Consider the following 17,161-nt stretch of genomic DNA (forward strand, 5'->3'; position numbering starts at 1 on the left):
TTTATTCTGAGGACAACTTCTTATTCTCCTTTTTGTACTTCCTTTCTTCTCAATAAATTTTTTTATATTAAAAAAAAAAAAACATTGAAAAAGACAATGTTTCAAAGTTGGGCTTTTGTACAAGCTTTTCAAAGCACATCTAATTGAAATGATAGAACCTTTAACAAGCTATAGAAATTACCAACCCAGAAACAAATGTCAGGCACTAGGACACTTTAAAAAATCTCATTCCCACAAAAACGTTGGCCTACCACACAGGGCTTCTGCAAGTAGCAGGAATCAGGAATGAGTGGTAGGTGGCTTACCTCTCATAAATGGGCTAATTTCTTGGTAGGTTTACCAATAACACTGCTGACATAGGCATATCACGCCACCACAGTGAAAGCAATTTTCGTTTGAAGGCAAGTTACTCCTTTGTTGGAAGTGAGATGTAAAAGATGTATACATTAGCAAAGCATAAGATTCTTCATCCCTCCCTTTGTCAAAATTTTTCTTGCAGTGTTAGAGCTGTTCCTAAGATATCTATTGCCTTCTTAACAACCTAAGAAATCCATATCATAGTACTGGCCCCACAATGCATCGTATGATTACCCAGGATAATAAACGCAACACCTAGTGTACAAGTCTCCCATGCATTATCAGGAGTCAGTGGAGGGCGTAAGTGCAAAACTTATCTCTACTTTTGGAAAGACTGTCATGGTGTTTGAACCTATGGCCTATGACCTCAGGTTTGGGAGTGACACCCTTAACATTGGGTCAAGGCTGACCCTCACCCCAAAATGATGAACAAACAGAAAAAATAAATAAATTATGATTTGATAAATGGGTGTTAAAGATTCACTGCTGCATAGGAGGATTTTTCTAAGATGACAAAGAAAAGGTCCTGGCATTGGAGGAAATAGTGCTAAAATTTGGTGAGTCCAAACCTCTAAACCTTTGGGGAAAATTGGAAAAAAATTAGGTAAGAGGAAGATAGAACTAATTGACAAATATTATTCATCAGGACAAATTTCATGGATCAATGCATAAAAGAATTTGACGATAAAAGCTGCAACGTAAGGAGTTAATAGTTAATACTGCCTTGATCACTGCACAGCTCAGAATCTTTTATTAAATATACCACCTGTAGATACAGATAGAAAAGGCAGGACTGTCATCATGTATAAAACTTTAACTCAAACACTGAATGTAATGTATTTTCCCCAAATATGAAGTGACACTAAATAGCATTCAGAAATGCAATTACAGATTTTAAATGGAGGAATCCATTCTTCTAAACACCTTTAGCAAATAGCAACCCTCATGCTCACTGAGAATGGAAGATAAGGAAATTTGGAAGCAGGATTATATCATGTTTCATAAACATATATACACATTATAAAAAACAAAATACATAAATAATATCTTCTGAAGTTTCTATGAATCAGAGTATCGACTAAGGTGGTAAATAGTTGGGAGGTATGCACTAAGAAGTAGACCCGAAAAGCTAAAAAAGGGTATCCTGAGCAAATTGGGTTTATTTATCTTCCTGGTACAGCGAACATGGTTTTAAATCACGGTTGCGGGTAGTGTAACGTAACGGTAACGGGGGTAACGAGAAGCAAGAGTAGCGGATGTTACATAACGGGAAGCGGGTGTAACGGCCGTGAGTTTTTTTGAAGCACGCACAACCTTGTGCATATTAGCGTACTTGCATGTTTTACGCTTTTAGCCCTTCTTAGAAAGAGTTTTAGTGTATTTTGGATCCTTTAGTTCGAGTAACTAAGTTATTGTGTAAGGGCAACAAGTTTACATTTGTTTTAAACCACCATTGATAGAAAAATTACGTGCATGTGTATTTATACTTCTCATTGTTCTTATCTATGATAAATTCTTATGTGTGCTAAATTAATTAATAGAACAAAATACATTATACACTTTATTCATCTATTAGACACATAAGACATACAAATAATACAAATATAAAATAACTAGAAAAGAAAGATGGTTGAAGTTGAAAAATATAGAACATAAATATCACATTACTAATATTATCAAAATAAAATATTTTCCAAACTAGTATTTTCAAACTGTTAATTAATGCATCTATTGTGAGTATTTAAAGAAATAGTAAATTTTGTATCATTGTCATCCTCATTATAATCTTTTCCCCCTCTCGCCACATAATATATTGAGAATGATTTATGAAAGAGAGGGAAAAAGTGAGAAGAAAAAGTAAAAAATAAATTAAAATTTTTGGTGTAACAGTCTTGTAGCAGTTACGTAACGGTCGTAGCGGCCTTTACATAACGGTCACGGTCCGTAATGGCCGCTACGGCCATGATTTTTCTTCTCACCGATTTCATAGTGTGTAACGGTATCGGTAACCCAAAAAACCATTACATAACACCGTTACATAACGGTCGCGAACACCATTACATAACGGTCGCGGCCTTTATATAAACCCATGACAGCAGATGCTATCACACATAAAATCATACTCAATTTAAAGGAGTTGACAGATCTTAAACAAGATCTACAATTCTGGACATGAGGGGGCACAGGAAATCCAGGATTCAAATATAAACAATCAAAATAAATAATACCAAATTTCCCAAAACAAATGAATGATGTCTTAATCTAGACTTAAAGGTGAGTTGGAGTCCTAGGATAGGAAGGAGGAGGTTAGTCTCTCGATTAGCAAGGAGAGAAAGAGAATTTCTTCAAAGAGTAAATCGGAAGAGGTAATATTCTAGGAAATAAGAAGTTGAGACAAAAGACCAAACTTAAATGAGTAAAAGTTGGTTGTTGGATTCCTCAGGTGTTTTTTCATGTAAATCTTTCTTTGATTTCTTGATAGGTACCAAGCATTCCTTTCCACTCTACAAGTAATTTGAAATGTCAAAATCCCCCATAAAATTAAAGCGTTTCTTTGGTTGGTTGTGCTTAATAGAATAAATACTAATGACTTGCAGCAGATCAGGAGACCTTTAAAGGCTTTATCCCTGATATATGTATGCTTTGTTTTGATTTGTTCAGAATTGGTTTCTTATCTTTTCTTGCATTCGATTTTGCATGGAAGGTTTGGAATGATTTATTTAATTATTTTGGAGAAAGCTGGGTTTGTCAGAGAACAGTGGAGGAGTTCTTGGCGATATCTTTTGTGGGGTTTGGAAGGACGAAGGTATTACTTTATGGAGTTGTGCTTTATTTACAGTGCTATGCGGCTCGTGGAAGGAACATAATTTATGTATCTTTTCAGGGAAGAAGGTTCCATATCAGTTGGTATGGGAGAAAGTGCTTTTTTGTGGCTTGTTTGTAGCGAGTGGGCAATGGAAATCTTAAGGGGATGTGTTTGACAGTTGTTCAGCAGTACTGGAAGTCCCTTCTGAGGGCATGCTGATTTGAGTTTGCTGTATTTTTTTTGTGTTTTGTGTGTGTGTGTGTGCTTCCTTTTTTTTTTTTTTTATAGGGATTCACAGATTTTGTTAAGTAGATGTCCTCTCTCCTGATTGTACATTCATTCTTTATCTAATGAATTTCTTTTTCTATCAAAAAAAAAAAAAAACAGATGGTGATTGTAACTCTTCTTTTTTTCACAAGCTAGCCAATGGTAAGAGGAGTAAGGATTTGATCAGGGAATTAGACATGGGGAGGGGGGTGGGAGGTGGCGAAGAGTCACTAATGACCATCATCAGATCACTTCTGTTATTACTAATTTCTTCAAAAATTTGTATTCAGAGGACGATCATCAGACCAATTTTAGAGGGGCTAGATTGGAATCCTATAACTAGTGATCAGAAAAGTTGGTTATTTACACTGTTTAAAGAGAATGAAATGAGAAGGGTGGTTTTTTGGATGGAAAGGGATAAGGCCCCAAGTCCGAATGGCTTCAACATTTTGCTACTTTCCAAGATTGTCGGGAGGTTGTAAAAAGCAATTTGTTGAAAGTCAATTAAATTCTTCAGTAATGGGACTTTGACCAAAAACATCAACTCCTTTATAGCCTCGGTGCCTAAAAATTTTAGATCTATTAATGTTGAGGATTTTAGGCCTATTAGTTTTGTTTTTAGAGTGTACAAGATTATTACCAAAGCTTTAGTCTTTGTGATAAAGGGATTTGGTGAGCATTGGCATTGTCATGGTGGATAGGGCTGTGGAGAGGGGGCTGGTTAGAGATTTACAGAAGTAGGAAGAAAGGGTGCAGTGGTATCCCATCTCCAGTTTGCTGATGATACCATTTTTTTCCTCGATGATCATAGTCCCACTTTCAGAAGAATTTTGGGTATTCTCCAAATTTTCGAGAGGGTGTCTAGCCTCAAAACTAACATGGGGAAGAGTGGTTTAGCAGCTTTGAATATACCTAAGAAGTGAGTCAAGGAATGGGCCACCGAGGTGGTGTGTGGCATTCCAGAGTGGCCTTTGAGCTTAGGGGTTCCTTTAGGGGGCAATCCTAGGGAACCAGAGTTTTGGAGTCCAGTGGTGCAAGGGTGATGAAGAGGTTAAATGAGTGGAAGGGTTCTCTCTCTTTAGAAGGAAGAATACTCTGATTCAGGCTTGTCTTTCTAGACCCCGCTTCATTTCTGTCTGTTTTTTAAAATTTTGAATGGGTTGCTAGTAAGCTTGAGAAAATCATAAGAGATTTTCTGTGATCTGATGTGAACGGTCACAGGGATCACTTACTTAGCTGGGATGAGGTCTGTAGGTCTATGGAGGGAGGGTTGGGTCAAGGTAAGTTGGCTAAAAACACCACCTGTTTAACTAAAAGGTTATGGCACTTCCCTCTAGAAGAATCTTCCCTTTGGCATAGGGCAATAAGAAGTAAGTTGGGGTTGGATAAGAATGGGTGGGATACCAACATTAATTTAAGATGTACTATGGGGAGTCCGCGGACCATTTCTCAGATTTATCCTTCCTTCAACCCTCATATTAAACTAATGGTGGGGAGGGGATCACGTATCCGCTTCTGGAAAGACCCTTGGCTGGGTAATGTAGTTTTGCCACTTCTTTCCCTCGTCTCTTTTGTTTGAGTGCTGAGGAAAATAGAGTCATTTCTTTTTTTGTTGGGGATTTGAGTAGTCCTTTGGTTTCTTGGAATCTCGATTTTAGGAGACCTATTAAAGATAGGGAGGTGAAGGAGTTGTCCTCTTTGTTATCTTCATTGAATAGAAGTAATCTTTCATTGGGGAGGGATGTTGTTCTTGGTCCTTGGACTAGCCGAGAGTGTATTCTCACAAATCTATTTATTTTTTAATTCTTGATATCTGTTCTAATTCTTCATTTTTCTATTTCCTATCATAAGGAAGGCCAATGCTCCCTCAAAAATTAAGGCTTTCACTTGGTAGGAGTTTCTTAGTAAAATAAATACAAATAACTTGTTGCAAGTCAAAAGACCTTTGAAGGCTCTTTCTCCCAATTTTTTGTGTGCTCTGTTTCAAGAACTCTGAGACAGCTTCTCATCTCCCCTACACTATGATTTTACTTGGAGGATTTGGAGTTAGCTATTTGGTATTGTGGGAGAAATTTGGGTATGCCCTACATTGGTGGAAGACTTACTAGCCATTTCCTTTTCACAGGTTTTGGTAGATGAAAGGATAGGGCAGACTTATGGGGGTGCATCTTATTTGCAAATTTATCGGGGATATGGATGGAACATAATGCACATATATTCTGGGGAAAAATTTTAATTTGGGAGCTGGTCTGGGATAAAATCCAGTATTTAGCATCACTGTAGTGCGCTGAATTTGGGTTTTTCAGAGGAAATAGTTTTCAGGAGATTGAAAGAGGTTGGAAGAATGTGCTGGCTTGTTGATTTTCTTTTATTCCTGTAGTTTTTAGCCCTTTTTTTCTGGTTTATTCTAAGTTTTCTTTGGGAGATGTCTTATTCTCCCTCCTAAATCATTCTCAGTAATGAAATGTTCTTTTTTTTATAAAATGAATAATCAAGCATAGAAAGCACCAATCTTGTCACAGAGAAACACAAAGACCATAAGACCCATCCTCCAGAAGGAAATTGAACCAGAAAAAACAACTGCATAATTCCTAGATCCAACCTATAAAGAATACGAAGTAGAAATGTAGTGGTGACTGGCATAGCCCCAAAATCCTAAAATGACCAATCTATTACCTAACCGGAAAAAAATTCAGGAGGCAGCCGTAAAACCTTTGAAATTCCAAAGTTGCAAACATAAAAAATTCATTGAAGAATTGGTAGAATAGAGATCACATTTTCAAGAGATTTCTTTTCAAAAGAACGGAATTGGAACAAGTAGACTCAAAATCATGTAAACGGCTTGAACGTGAGAATAAAGATCTAACAAGGCTAAAAAATCCTAAATGAATAAGATTTCATGATTATAAAAATAGATGACTCAAGAGAATGAGGGTAAAAGCTAAAAGTCTGTTGTAGTATATGACTCATATCGAGTGGAACACGTGTACAGAGAAAGCAGGGCGATGCCGGAAGTGAAGCGGAGTGGAGCGAGGGGAGCATGGCGTACCAAGCGGAACAACAACATCAACTTTTTGGGCTTGTAATTATTGTTTTATTGGCTGAGACGATTAATGGGTTGGGGGTGTAGGGGCAACACCCCTGCGGTATGGTACAGGGGGTATTTGAGGAATATTTCTAATACCTTTGTACAGCTAGGGTTAGTATAAATACATATGATGTAACCTTACTTTTATATAGTGAAATTCAGCCGCCGCACGCTCTTGTGGATGTAGGCATACTGCCGAATCATGTTAAATCCATGTCTTTTTTGTTGCTTTATCTATCTCTATGTCCTTCCTACCATTCATCAAAATTTCCGCATGTTTCACAACAAAGTCCAACAAAGCCGCATAGGAAATAAGCACATATGACAATGCAATGCATGAATGACAAAAATGAATAACCATAGTAATGAAAAAAAAAGTCTTTTTCACAAGAGAAAGAGAAAAGTTCAAAATTTATCTTATCCAAAACATCTCTTGATATCATAGACAACAAGGATTTTGCAGCATTGATAAATTATGCACTGGGAAGAATCCTAAGGTGGTAAAATGTCCAAAGGAACAATATGCACAAGTTTTTGAAGTTTAGGGCAAGCATTTAAGAATCATGGGAAGGCATGCATGAGGATTTTTTACGCGTACTCATAACTTATGAAAAAATTCCCACATCATAGATTGCTATCTGCTCTTTCTTTTTTCTTTAGTATTTTAAGTTTGGAGATGTAATCTCAATAATAAATTTGCAATTTATTAAATGGTGACTATCATGTCTGATTCCTTTTCTTGTCAACTGATTATTATGTCTGATTCTTAGCCCATCTAGCTAGTCATTTGCCACATCATAGAATCATATCAAGCCAAATCCATATAGAAATCTCAAAATTTTAAATTAGAAGGTACCCGGTTTCAATAAAAAGCAAATTATTCAGAAAAAATAAAGCTGAAGCAATTAAATTTTAATATCACAAGAAGTATGAAAGTCAACTATGACAAAGATAAAGGGGCATCCCCAGGCCACAAGGCTCCACACTTTGCAGGGGTGGGGGGGAGGGTCGTCATGTTGTCTGCTATTATGCAGAGAGGCAGTTTCCTTGCACTCAACCCATAACCAACTGGTCACAAAGGTGCAACCTTACCGTTGACCCAAGGCCTGCCCTCAACTATAACAAAAGTATGAACATTATTAGATAAATGGAGATGGAACTGAATTAAGCTCTAAATATGACTTTTACAGAGCATGTACATTCAGCTAACAGTCAAAACCATAAAAAGAACCCTAATTTATGATTAGAAATGTTAGGCAGTGAATCAAAAATAGAGTAAAATAAAATCAAGAATAATGAATAATGAATTCAAAATAAAGGGCAAAAGACACTCACCTCCCCTAAGGTTTGCTAAAAAGATAGAGACCTCCCCTGAGGTTTCAAAAAATGACACAAACCTCCCTTGAAGTATCAAAAATGCCACATACCTCCCCTAAGTTTTGGCAAAAAGACACAGACCTCTCCTATAAAAATTGGTCTTTTTGCAAAATACAAGGGGAGGTTTATGTCCTTTTGACAAACCTCAGGGGAGGTCCCTAAGATTTTTAAAACCTCAGGGGAGGTCTCTAGAATTTTTGAAACTTCAGGGGAGGTCATTGTCTTTTTGCAAAACCTTAGGGGAGGTTAGTGGCTTTTGCCTAAAAATAAATAGACAGGAATAAGAGTTGTCTCAAACCTTATGTTTGAGAGAGTAAAGAAAACTGCACCAGGATACATGTGATAACTGTGAATGCACATACTGCTGTAATGTAGATACAAAATGATTGAGCTGGTGCCTGAAATAGGGTTCCCCCCCAAAAAAAATAAATTAGGGACCCCATAATCACTCACAACTACAAACAAAAATATCATGCTAAAATATCTTATAACTAAAATATGCTCAAAGACTTTGTAATTCCAATGCAACTTTAAACCATGTTTGTAATTAAATCAGTATATGCTTTGAACATGGTCAATTACTTCTTCAATTTATTTATTTATTTAGGGCTTGATTACAAATAATCAGAGTTGATTACACTGCATAACTATTGGATCTCAAGGAAACTGCTAGCTAATCAAATAAAATATTGTATCCTGTGTGGGCCCAACATTCTATGGCACCAAGAATACACTCAAATTTACAGATACTACATTAAAGCTGCATTACTTTGGGATAGCAAATGAAATTCAAGAAAGAAAGATGAGACAGGCTAATGAGGCGTAAATGTCCTAAAAAAAAATACATATATAAGTTTAAAAATATAAATAAATTAAATATAAAAACTCTTTTATTCAACTCTTTTACATAATAATTTATTTTGGATTTCAGATGCAACCTAGGATCGCCTAACAAATTGAAATGTGCTCCAGTAACAATTCAGGCTTTCTTCCCATGCTATTCCTGAACAAAGATGGAATGATTTTTTCTTTTTCTTTTTTGTAATCAAAAAAGAAGAATATTACTAATAAAGAAAGAATGTACAGGACTGAAGAGTAAGAAGTCCTCCTAAAAATTTTTGAAGCTTACATTCAGCTCCAGGTCTGCCCTCTTATTTATTAATAATAATAAAATTCACCACAAGGACAAAAATACCCCCACTCACACTACCCGCTAAAATAACATATTCTCTTTCTAACAATATTATTGTTAGATTCACTTTACATAAAAGTTTAAGCTATTAGGTTGTGGGCCAACAATGTATATCAAGCTTTAACACTCCCCAGCACATGGAGAGATAAATACACAATAAATTACACCCATTAACTATAATAATTTTTCTAAACACCATACAGTAAACATGGGCAGCAAGACTAGAACCTAGGACCTCTTGGTAACCAGCTCTGATACCATGTTAGATTACCACTTTACCAAAATGCTTAAGTTATTAGGGTGGGCCAACAATGCATATCAAGTTTCAACATTCCCCCTCACGTGCAGCCCAATAGAACATGGAGAGATAAACATATGATAATAACACCCATTACAGGTAATACAATTGTTTTTTAAATACCACATAATAAACGCGAGCAACAAGATTAGAACCCAGGACCTCCAGGTAGCCAGCTGTGATACCATGCCAGATTACCACTTTACCTAAAAGCTTAACTTGTTAGGTTGTGGGCGAACAATGCATATCAAGCTTTAACAATTATTAACATAAATACATAACAATATATTAATTATATGCTGAAATATAATTGGTGATTATTCATATGACAATAACATAGATTCATACAGCGATTCTAATAAAAGTGAGTACCCAAACACCATTTTTTTAAGTAATTGTAATCATCACTTATTTTCAGCACTTTTCCAGTTCAGGACTTATTATCAGCATTTTCAAATTCAGCACTTTTTTCAGTTAAACACTTTTCCGTAAGTGGTTCCAAGTGATCCTAATAATACGAGTCATGGCTGGGTATTCTGCTTGAATGCTGGACCTCAGTAGGAAACAAGATTACCACCTACAAATGTATAGCAGTAGACCTTCAATCTTCAACAGAGCCAGCCCAATCTGCATCATTCTTCTTTAAGCTCTTGAATTCGGTCTTCCAATTGCTGTGCTTCCACATAGCCTTGGTTTCTGCAGCATTACAATTGTGGTGTTGTGTTTCTGCTTCTGTAACTCATTAGAAGCATCTGTTTTTTATTCTAGAAGTTCATCATAGAAAGGTCGTTGTGTATCCCATGATCTCACAGTGTCTATTACCTTTATATATCAAACCTCTGCTCTTGAGACGCCACAAGGAACAGCATGTGATTGTCTTTACATCAGCAAGCCACCACAATCCCACACAACACCCACAAGAGTTGCTCACTGCTGAGAAGAGGATATGAAACCCTAAACAACTCTCAAACCAGAAAAGAGATTTCTAATTTAAGAGTTCACAAGGAAGAGAAATGGCTGCAACTAAGTCGGATTGATCAAATATAGAGAAGTTTACTGCTCTGATGACATGTTGCAATCTGAAATAAATTGAATATTTAATGATAAAAATACAGCACTGGTTAGAGAAGGAGAACAGGGAAGAAGAGAGAGACAAAGAGGTTACAGGGAGAAGCAGCAGTATGCAGCCCTGTAAGGTTGTGCAGTGTGTACAGCTCCAGGTCTGCCTCTTTATATATTAACAATAAAATATAAAACAAAAATACCCTACTCACCCCACCTATTAAATTAATAATATGTTTCATCCTCACATACTCACCTCATTTGTATGTAATTCTTTTTCAGTACACGAAGATTTTCATTTGCAATAGACATGAATTGTGCATCTTATAAAACTAATAATTACAGGACCTCCATAGAAGTGCGAATGTGGCATACGCTTGGTTAGTCTAAACTGCTATTTTACACAATAATACTTCTTTTTTTTATAGCACAATAATATGTTATTTCTTTAAAATACCCTACACATATCTAGTACAAAATAACCTATTATATTTGCATGTCTTTCAAAATATTGTGTCTAGAAATCTACACAATTATGCATCATTTCTACCCATTTCTATTGCTTAATAACTTTAGCCGTAACTTGACATTTATCATATGCCATCAAACAGGACTTCTTGGTCTATAGTACACAACTTTTTTCCTTTTTAAAGCTTTAATTTTAAGTAGAAGAGGATCTCTTAGTAGTATGCATTGTAAATATCAAATTAAAATAAGTTTAGTTCGATACAAGACTCACTAATTATATTACAAGTTCAGATAAAATAAGATAATTCAATCATATGATTCATATCATGGTTAAATTTAAAATTTAAAATACAACACTCAATAGTTATATTACAAGTTCAGACCAAATAAAATAAAAAAAAAGAATCATAGGATGGTTAAATTTAATTTTTTTTTTTTCTTCTAAAACTAGGTGCCTGCATTTTAAACCTTATTCTAAATTTATAATTTGAAAAACAGAATCCATTAATGCTCTATGTTACAACTTAAATATTGAACAATCTAGAAATTAAATGATTTAATATTATTGCTTGATTGCTATCACATGTAATGCACATGTAAAATTTGCTTGCTCTAAAGTAGGAATTGGTGCACTTGAGGTAACATGCTACAATGACAAGCTAAATAAGTGATAGCATAAGGGGAAAAAAATAAATAACAGATAAATAAAAAAGAATAAGCGTTCAGTATACCTCATCTTCATTAAGATATTAAAATGGGGAAGCTTTTCACTTAAGTCAGAATGACGATGCTGACTTATTAAATGCATCAATTCCTGTAGTCAAATTTTAAAGCATATTAATCCCTTGACATGATTCAGAGTTACTAAAGTTTCCATGAACTGCCATAAAATAGATCCAGCTACCAGGCGGATACAATTTGAAGTCTACATCAAAAATTAAAAGCTTATAATAGATATTTCATTTTTGGAATTGCACGAGCTGACCTCCCTCCAGCATTACTAAAAATTATGTGAGTTCAAAATGCAGATACATAAGAAACCCAAATGCCTGTTGTGTGCTTAAAGTTCACTTTCTTTCTTCTTGTGTGAAAGTATACAAGCAGCCAAAAAAGAAAAAAAAAAATGCACTTGAATAGTGCAAGAGAAAGAGCAAAAAGATTGTATGTGGTAACATTAACTACACAGGAATGAACCATGACAGACACCATATAAGTTCTAAAATTATTTTGCAAGACAAAGATCCAGTGATGTTATCTCTGAGTATTTAGTCACCGAAACAAAGGAAACTTCAACAAAATTGTCATCCCAGTTGGTGCTACTGACATCCATCATTTTTATGCTTAATATTTAATTTTTCAACCCATGATTGGCAGTCTCGATCATGTTCGCAAAAGATACAGGGTATCAGTCTCTCACCCACACACACATGTGCACAGAGACATGTACTTTCAAATGTATTAGACAGAAGGAATACAATACCGGACACAAAAAAATATAAGTGAATACTATAAACCACTACCTTCAGCGAGCACCATACATCAGTTAGGGAAAACAAAGCAAGCTTCACTTGTATCAGAAAACTGAATATGCCAGCATATATTTTCAGTGCATCAGGGGTCAAAACAATACTGATAGGCCAATCAACTCTGTATCCCAATCCAATAAAATCGAAGGAATGGATTCCTGCCATTTTTTCATAACATGACTTATAGCTTAACAAGATGGAGGGCAAGAAGAAAAATAGATAATACAAATTAATACCACAAGAAAGCTTTACCAATTGCGGAAATAGAAAGAGGCATCATGCTTTGTCCTTTCTTGTATATGTACAACCGCTCCTTATTGCAGTCACTTCCACAAGAAGATCTCTGAACTGAAAATTCAAGGAATCCTTGAATTTTTGATAGTTTTTCATCTGCATTAATGACCTGCCATTTCTGTGGTTTCAAAAGGGCAAAACAAATGGGATTTGAATATGAAATCAGTATATATTTCAAATTGTTTAAAAAAAAAAAACAGTATAACAGTTTAGAGTAATAAGGAAATACATGATGCCAAAGAGACATGATAAACAAATCTGCCCAGTCTGCTAATTCCATAAAGTGGTACCGCCGCAATGCCAGCAGATGCTCTTGTAAATCAAAGCCTTCCTCAAGCAACTTAATAGTTAACTTACTAACACACTTATATCTAGTATCATTAAGGGAAAAAATGCATTAGCTGGCTAGAAATGATGCACTTCTGACACAACATTTTAAACAGGACAAGTAATTATTTCAATGGCAGACAATTATATTTTTCAAAAGAAGATTAGAAGCAATATATAAGCACAACAATGCCAGAAGAAGATGTTCTTGTAAATCAAAGCCTTCCTCAAGCAACTTAATAGTTAACTTACACACTTATATCTAGTATCATTAAGGGAAAAAATGCATTAGCTGGCTAGAAATGATGCACTTCTGACACAACATTTTAAACAGGACAAGTAATTATTTCACTAGCAGACAATTATATTTTTCAAAAGAAGATTAGAAGCAATATATAAGCACAACAATGCCAGAAGATGTTCTTGTAAATCAAAGCCTTCCTCAAGCAACTTAATAGTTAACTTACTAACATATATCTAGCATCATCAAGGGGAAAAAAAAAAAAGCATTAGCTGGCAAGAAATGATGCACTTCTGACACAACATTTTAGACAGGACAAGTAATTATTTCAATGGAAGACAGAATTATTTTTTTCAAAAGAAGACAAGAAGCAATATATTAGCACAAAGAGATCTACACCCTCAAGTCTAGACTTAATTTCTTTACACCCTCGAGCCTGTATGGTTAGATCAGCACAGAACATACGGCAGCTTGGTGTACTATAATATGTACAAACTAAGAGGGAAGAAAATGTGCAAATAAACCTACATTCATGGTCTCTCAACTTCCCGTAACACAAATCAAAATGAAACTCTCAGGGAAACCTCAAAGCTCGAACAAAAAAGGCAGTGGTAAGGGGAAAGGGCACTACTGGACTAGTTCTGATCTCTAAAATATAGTTCATCGCAATCTCTAAAAAGATGCAGTCATGAAACAAGATATACACAAAGTTTAAAATCCCTCTCATCTCTCTTCTAGTATAAACCACATGAAGACTACCATGCAACCTTCCTTTTCTTCTTTTTTTTTTTCACTTTTTAATTAGTAAATTCCAAATGTCTAACAATAGAAAGGAAAGGTTTCCAAACAATGAAAAGAACCCATTTACAAACCAGTAAATAAATTAATCAAAAGTGGACGGTGTATTCATATCATCACACTATTTAGCATACAAAAAGTTTAAACTCTTTCGCCACCTACCATTCATCCCAGTAAGACAACTCCTTATTGTCAAAACCCTCTAGATGCAGAAGAGAAGGCCGGCTAAATTGATTTTTGATAGACTTTGGAGGCCAAGGTCAAAGGTTGAATTTCTTTCTAAAGGAATGCACCCATGGTAGTTGAGGAATCATGATTAGTTATTTCATTTTATTTATTGTCATTTATTTTATTCGGGATTTTTGTATGGTTGTGTTTCCTAAGTAACCCCAAGACTAAACCTATAGAAGAAAATGTAATTGTTCGATAACCACTTTACCAAAAATCTTGAGTTGTTAGGTTATGGGCCAACAATAGATATCTAGCTTTAACACTCCCCTACACATGCACCCCAACAGCACATGGATCTCACACACGACAAATAACGCCCATTACAAGGAATATAATAATTTTTAAACACCACATAATAAATGCAAGCAACGAGGCTAGAACCCAGGACCTCCTGGTAACCAGCTCCGATACCATGTTACATAACTACTTTACCTAAAAGCTTAAGCTGATAGGTTGTGGACCAACAATGTATATCAAGCTTTCACAATAATGTATTATATTTTAATTAGAATGGAATTTTGGAGTTCTTTTTTTGCTTCTTGGAGATCCCTTGCAAGCATATTTGCTCTGCGTGTAACAACCAACAATCCTAGATCCTTCCTTCCATTGTGTTTCCTCAGGAACCCTAAGACCAAAGCCTATAGAAGCATCATAATGTGTTAATTTCAATTACACTAGAATTTTGTAGCAATTCATGTGTTTCTTGGAGATACCTTGCAAGCGTATGTGTTCAACTATCATACTACTTTTCTCCATATAAGGCAAACAAAAAAGTGAGGAATTAAAACAATATTCTCTCTTCCTGTGTATGAACCTTTAAGCCCTTCCAAGCCCATTCTTCCCGAGCAACTAAGTATTCCACAAACAAATAAAACCCCAAAAGTTGAGAGAACCACATCCCACAACATCCAAGACCACCCACAATGGAGACCATTGCAAACAGTCTCACATGTTTCCTTGAAAAGATAAAACTTGTAAATTGTCTCACCACTCTTCACATTTTCAATACCCTTGTGATAGGAGTCCGCTTTAAAGCAGCCTCCTTTTGTAAGCCTCCAACTTACCCATGACTTCTTGTACGATATTGTAGGAAATGTAGTGCATCTGGATGGTGGCAAGACTCAAAAGGTGAAGGGTCAAAGGGAATTAGAGAATTTGAAACGTTTAGTAAATTATGATGAAAAGGGTTTGAAAGGGGGGTTTCTTGGTTAATTTCATTTAGTGATCTAGAGTTTTTTAGTTTCTTTTTTTTCTTCTTTTTTCATTTGGTGGACTTCCTGTCCCTGCATGTTATACCATCTATTCTCTCTATCTAAAAAGATTTGGTGAAGCATTATAATCTTATGTCTAAAAGATACTACATTCTCTATGGACTAGATGATATCAACCTCAAGCAAGCATAACTCAACAACCTACGTGATCCACTAGGAGAAAAAGTTCTATGCAAACTGTACGAAGTAGATTATGTACCAAAAGATGACCTTGTCCCTCAAAACCAAAATTCCCCAAATCACAAACCCATACTATGTCTATGACAAAACCAAGTATCCTTCAAATATCCTGAAGCAAATCACTAGCAAGACGGCTATGTCGAGAGGTGTCAAAGAGATTATAGAGGCATCACCCTTTGATTCTCACCAACTCTTGGCAACTGAAGCAGAACAGTTTATCACCCTAGAATTCTCCCCAGATCTTCCACAAAAGTATCTCAACCAAGGGAATACCCATATCCATATTGGTGCAGTCAAGTTGTACCTTACCTTCCATGGGAGGAAAGGTCTTCCTGTTTGCTTCAGGATTGCGCTCCTCAATTCAAAGTTCTATAAGTACGAGCATGCTTGCTTTGCCACCATGCAAACAACGTTGAATGCAAGAACGGTTAGCTTTACAAACTTCCCCAACTTTTGCTTACACTTATCTAATCCAAATATGAGGACTACTCTAAAAGTCCAAATCCAGATTGTTGAAGCACCGTAGATCTCTAATTCTGTAGCAGCCACTCTTCACCATCAGATGGTCTACAAATTGCATAACCATTCTTTTGATCTGGCAACTCCTTAGGAAAACCAAGACGCTTTCCTTGTCAATTGCGATTTTACTCTTGTCCCGAGCCACATCCATATCCCCCCAAGATTGCTTCCCACAAAAGATCTAATCAAGCCTCTCCCAATTCTTGAGTTACCAAGTTTGAGCAGCTGCATCGGATCACCAAGCCAATCATTCTCCATGATCCAGTCTATAAAACTATGAAGAATGGCAATGTTCACCTCCTTCCCAAAGGATCAAGAATCTTCGGCAGGCTCGTCTCCACATTATGTCTTTCCTACCATGATGATTCAATACAAAAATCTTAGTGTGTTACAATACAGAAGCATTCAATACAAGACATGTGGCGTGGGCACAAGTGGACAAAGAGCTGGTGTTGTCGTGGCATCTTATAGGCCATATCTTGCTTTGTATTCCTCTTCTTCCTCTGCTAGATAGAAGGCGCCATAACTTCCAGATCGTCAACAGTTCCATTATTGCTTGTTTGGTCCACATAATACAATGCCAACCTGTTTGTTATATAGGTTTTATAGAAGTGAGGGAAAGGACTAAATAATGTGTAGACTTGGATCTTCCATCATTTTGGTAATGCACTGGATTGAACAGGTCTTGTGGTAGTTTCTTTGGATCAACATTTATTGAAATAACACATACTCTTTCTGGTTTCAACCCAATGGGAAACTGATAGGTGAGGACCTACGAATAGATTTTCTTTGAAACTTCTTATCCTTCCACATATGAGGAAGATGTTGACATCTCTCCCCTTCTTGAGTTTGGACTTCA

At 35.9% G+C, this 17,161-nt stretch overlaps 1 protein-coding gene across 3 annotated transcripts in view; it reads right to left on the reverse strand.

The window, feature by feature from the left end:
* The window catches only part of LOC131149621 (uncharacterized), a 42,906-nt gene that overhangs the window by 7,935 nt on the left and 17,810 nt on the right, over nt 1-17,161 (reverse strand). For 2 of the 3 annotated variants that reach the window (XR_009135263.1, XM_058100237.1), the window contains exons 7-11: nt 12,965-13,106; nt 12,694-12,853; nt 12,436-12,599; nt 11,647-11,729; nt 8,194-8,293 (exon numbers count right to left, since the gene is read on the reverse strand). Coding sequence is in view for 1 of the 3 variants with exons in the window: in XM_058100237.1 (XP_057956220.1) it covers nt 8,194-8,293; nt 11,647-11,729; nt 12,436-12,599; nt 12,694-12,853; nt 12,965-13,106 (649 nt within the window). In the remaining 2 variants the exon portion in view is untranslated. Of the gene's footprint in view, nt 1-6,660; nt 6,770-8,193; nt 8,294-11,646; nt 11,730-12,435; nt 12,600-12,693; nt 12,854-12,964; nt 13,107-17,161 lie in introns of all 3 variants that reach the window. The other variant, XR_009135262.1, reaches the window with a different exon arrangement.

This window comes from Malania oleifera, chromosome 2 (assembly GCF_029873635.1).
Source record: "Malania oleifera isolate guangnan ecotype guangnan chromosome 2, ASM2987363v1, whole genome shotgun sequence".
Classification (NCBI taxonomy): domain Eukaryota; kingdom Viridiplantae; phylum Streptophyta; class Magnoliopsida; order Santalales; family Ximeniaceae; genus Malania; species Malania oleifera.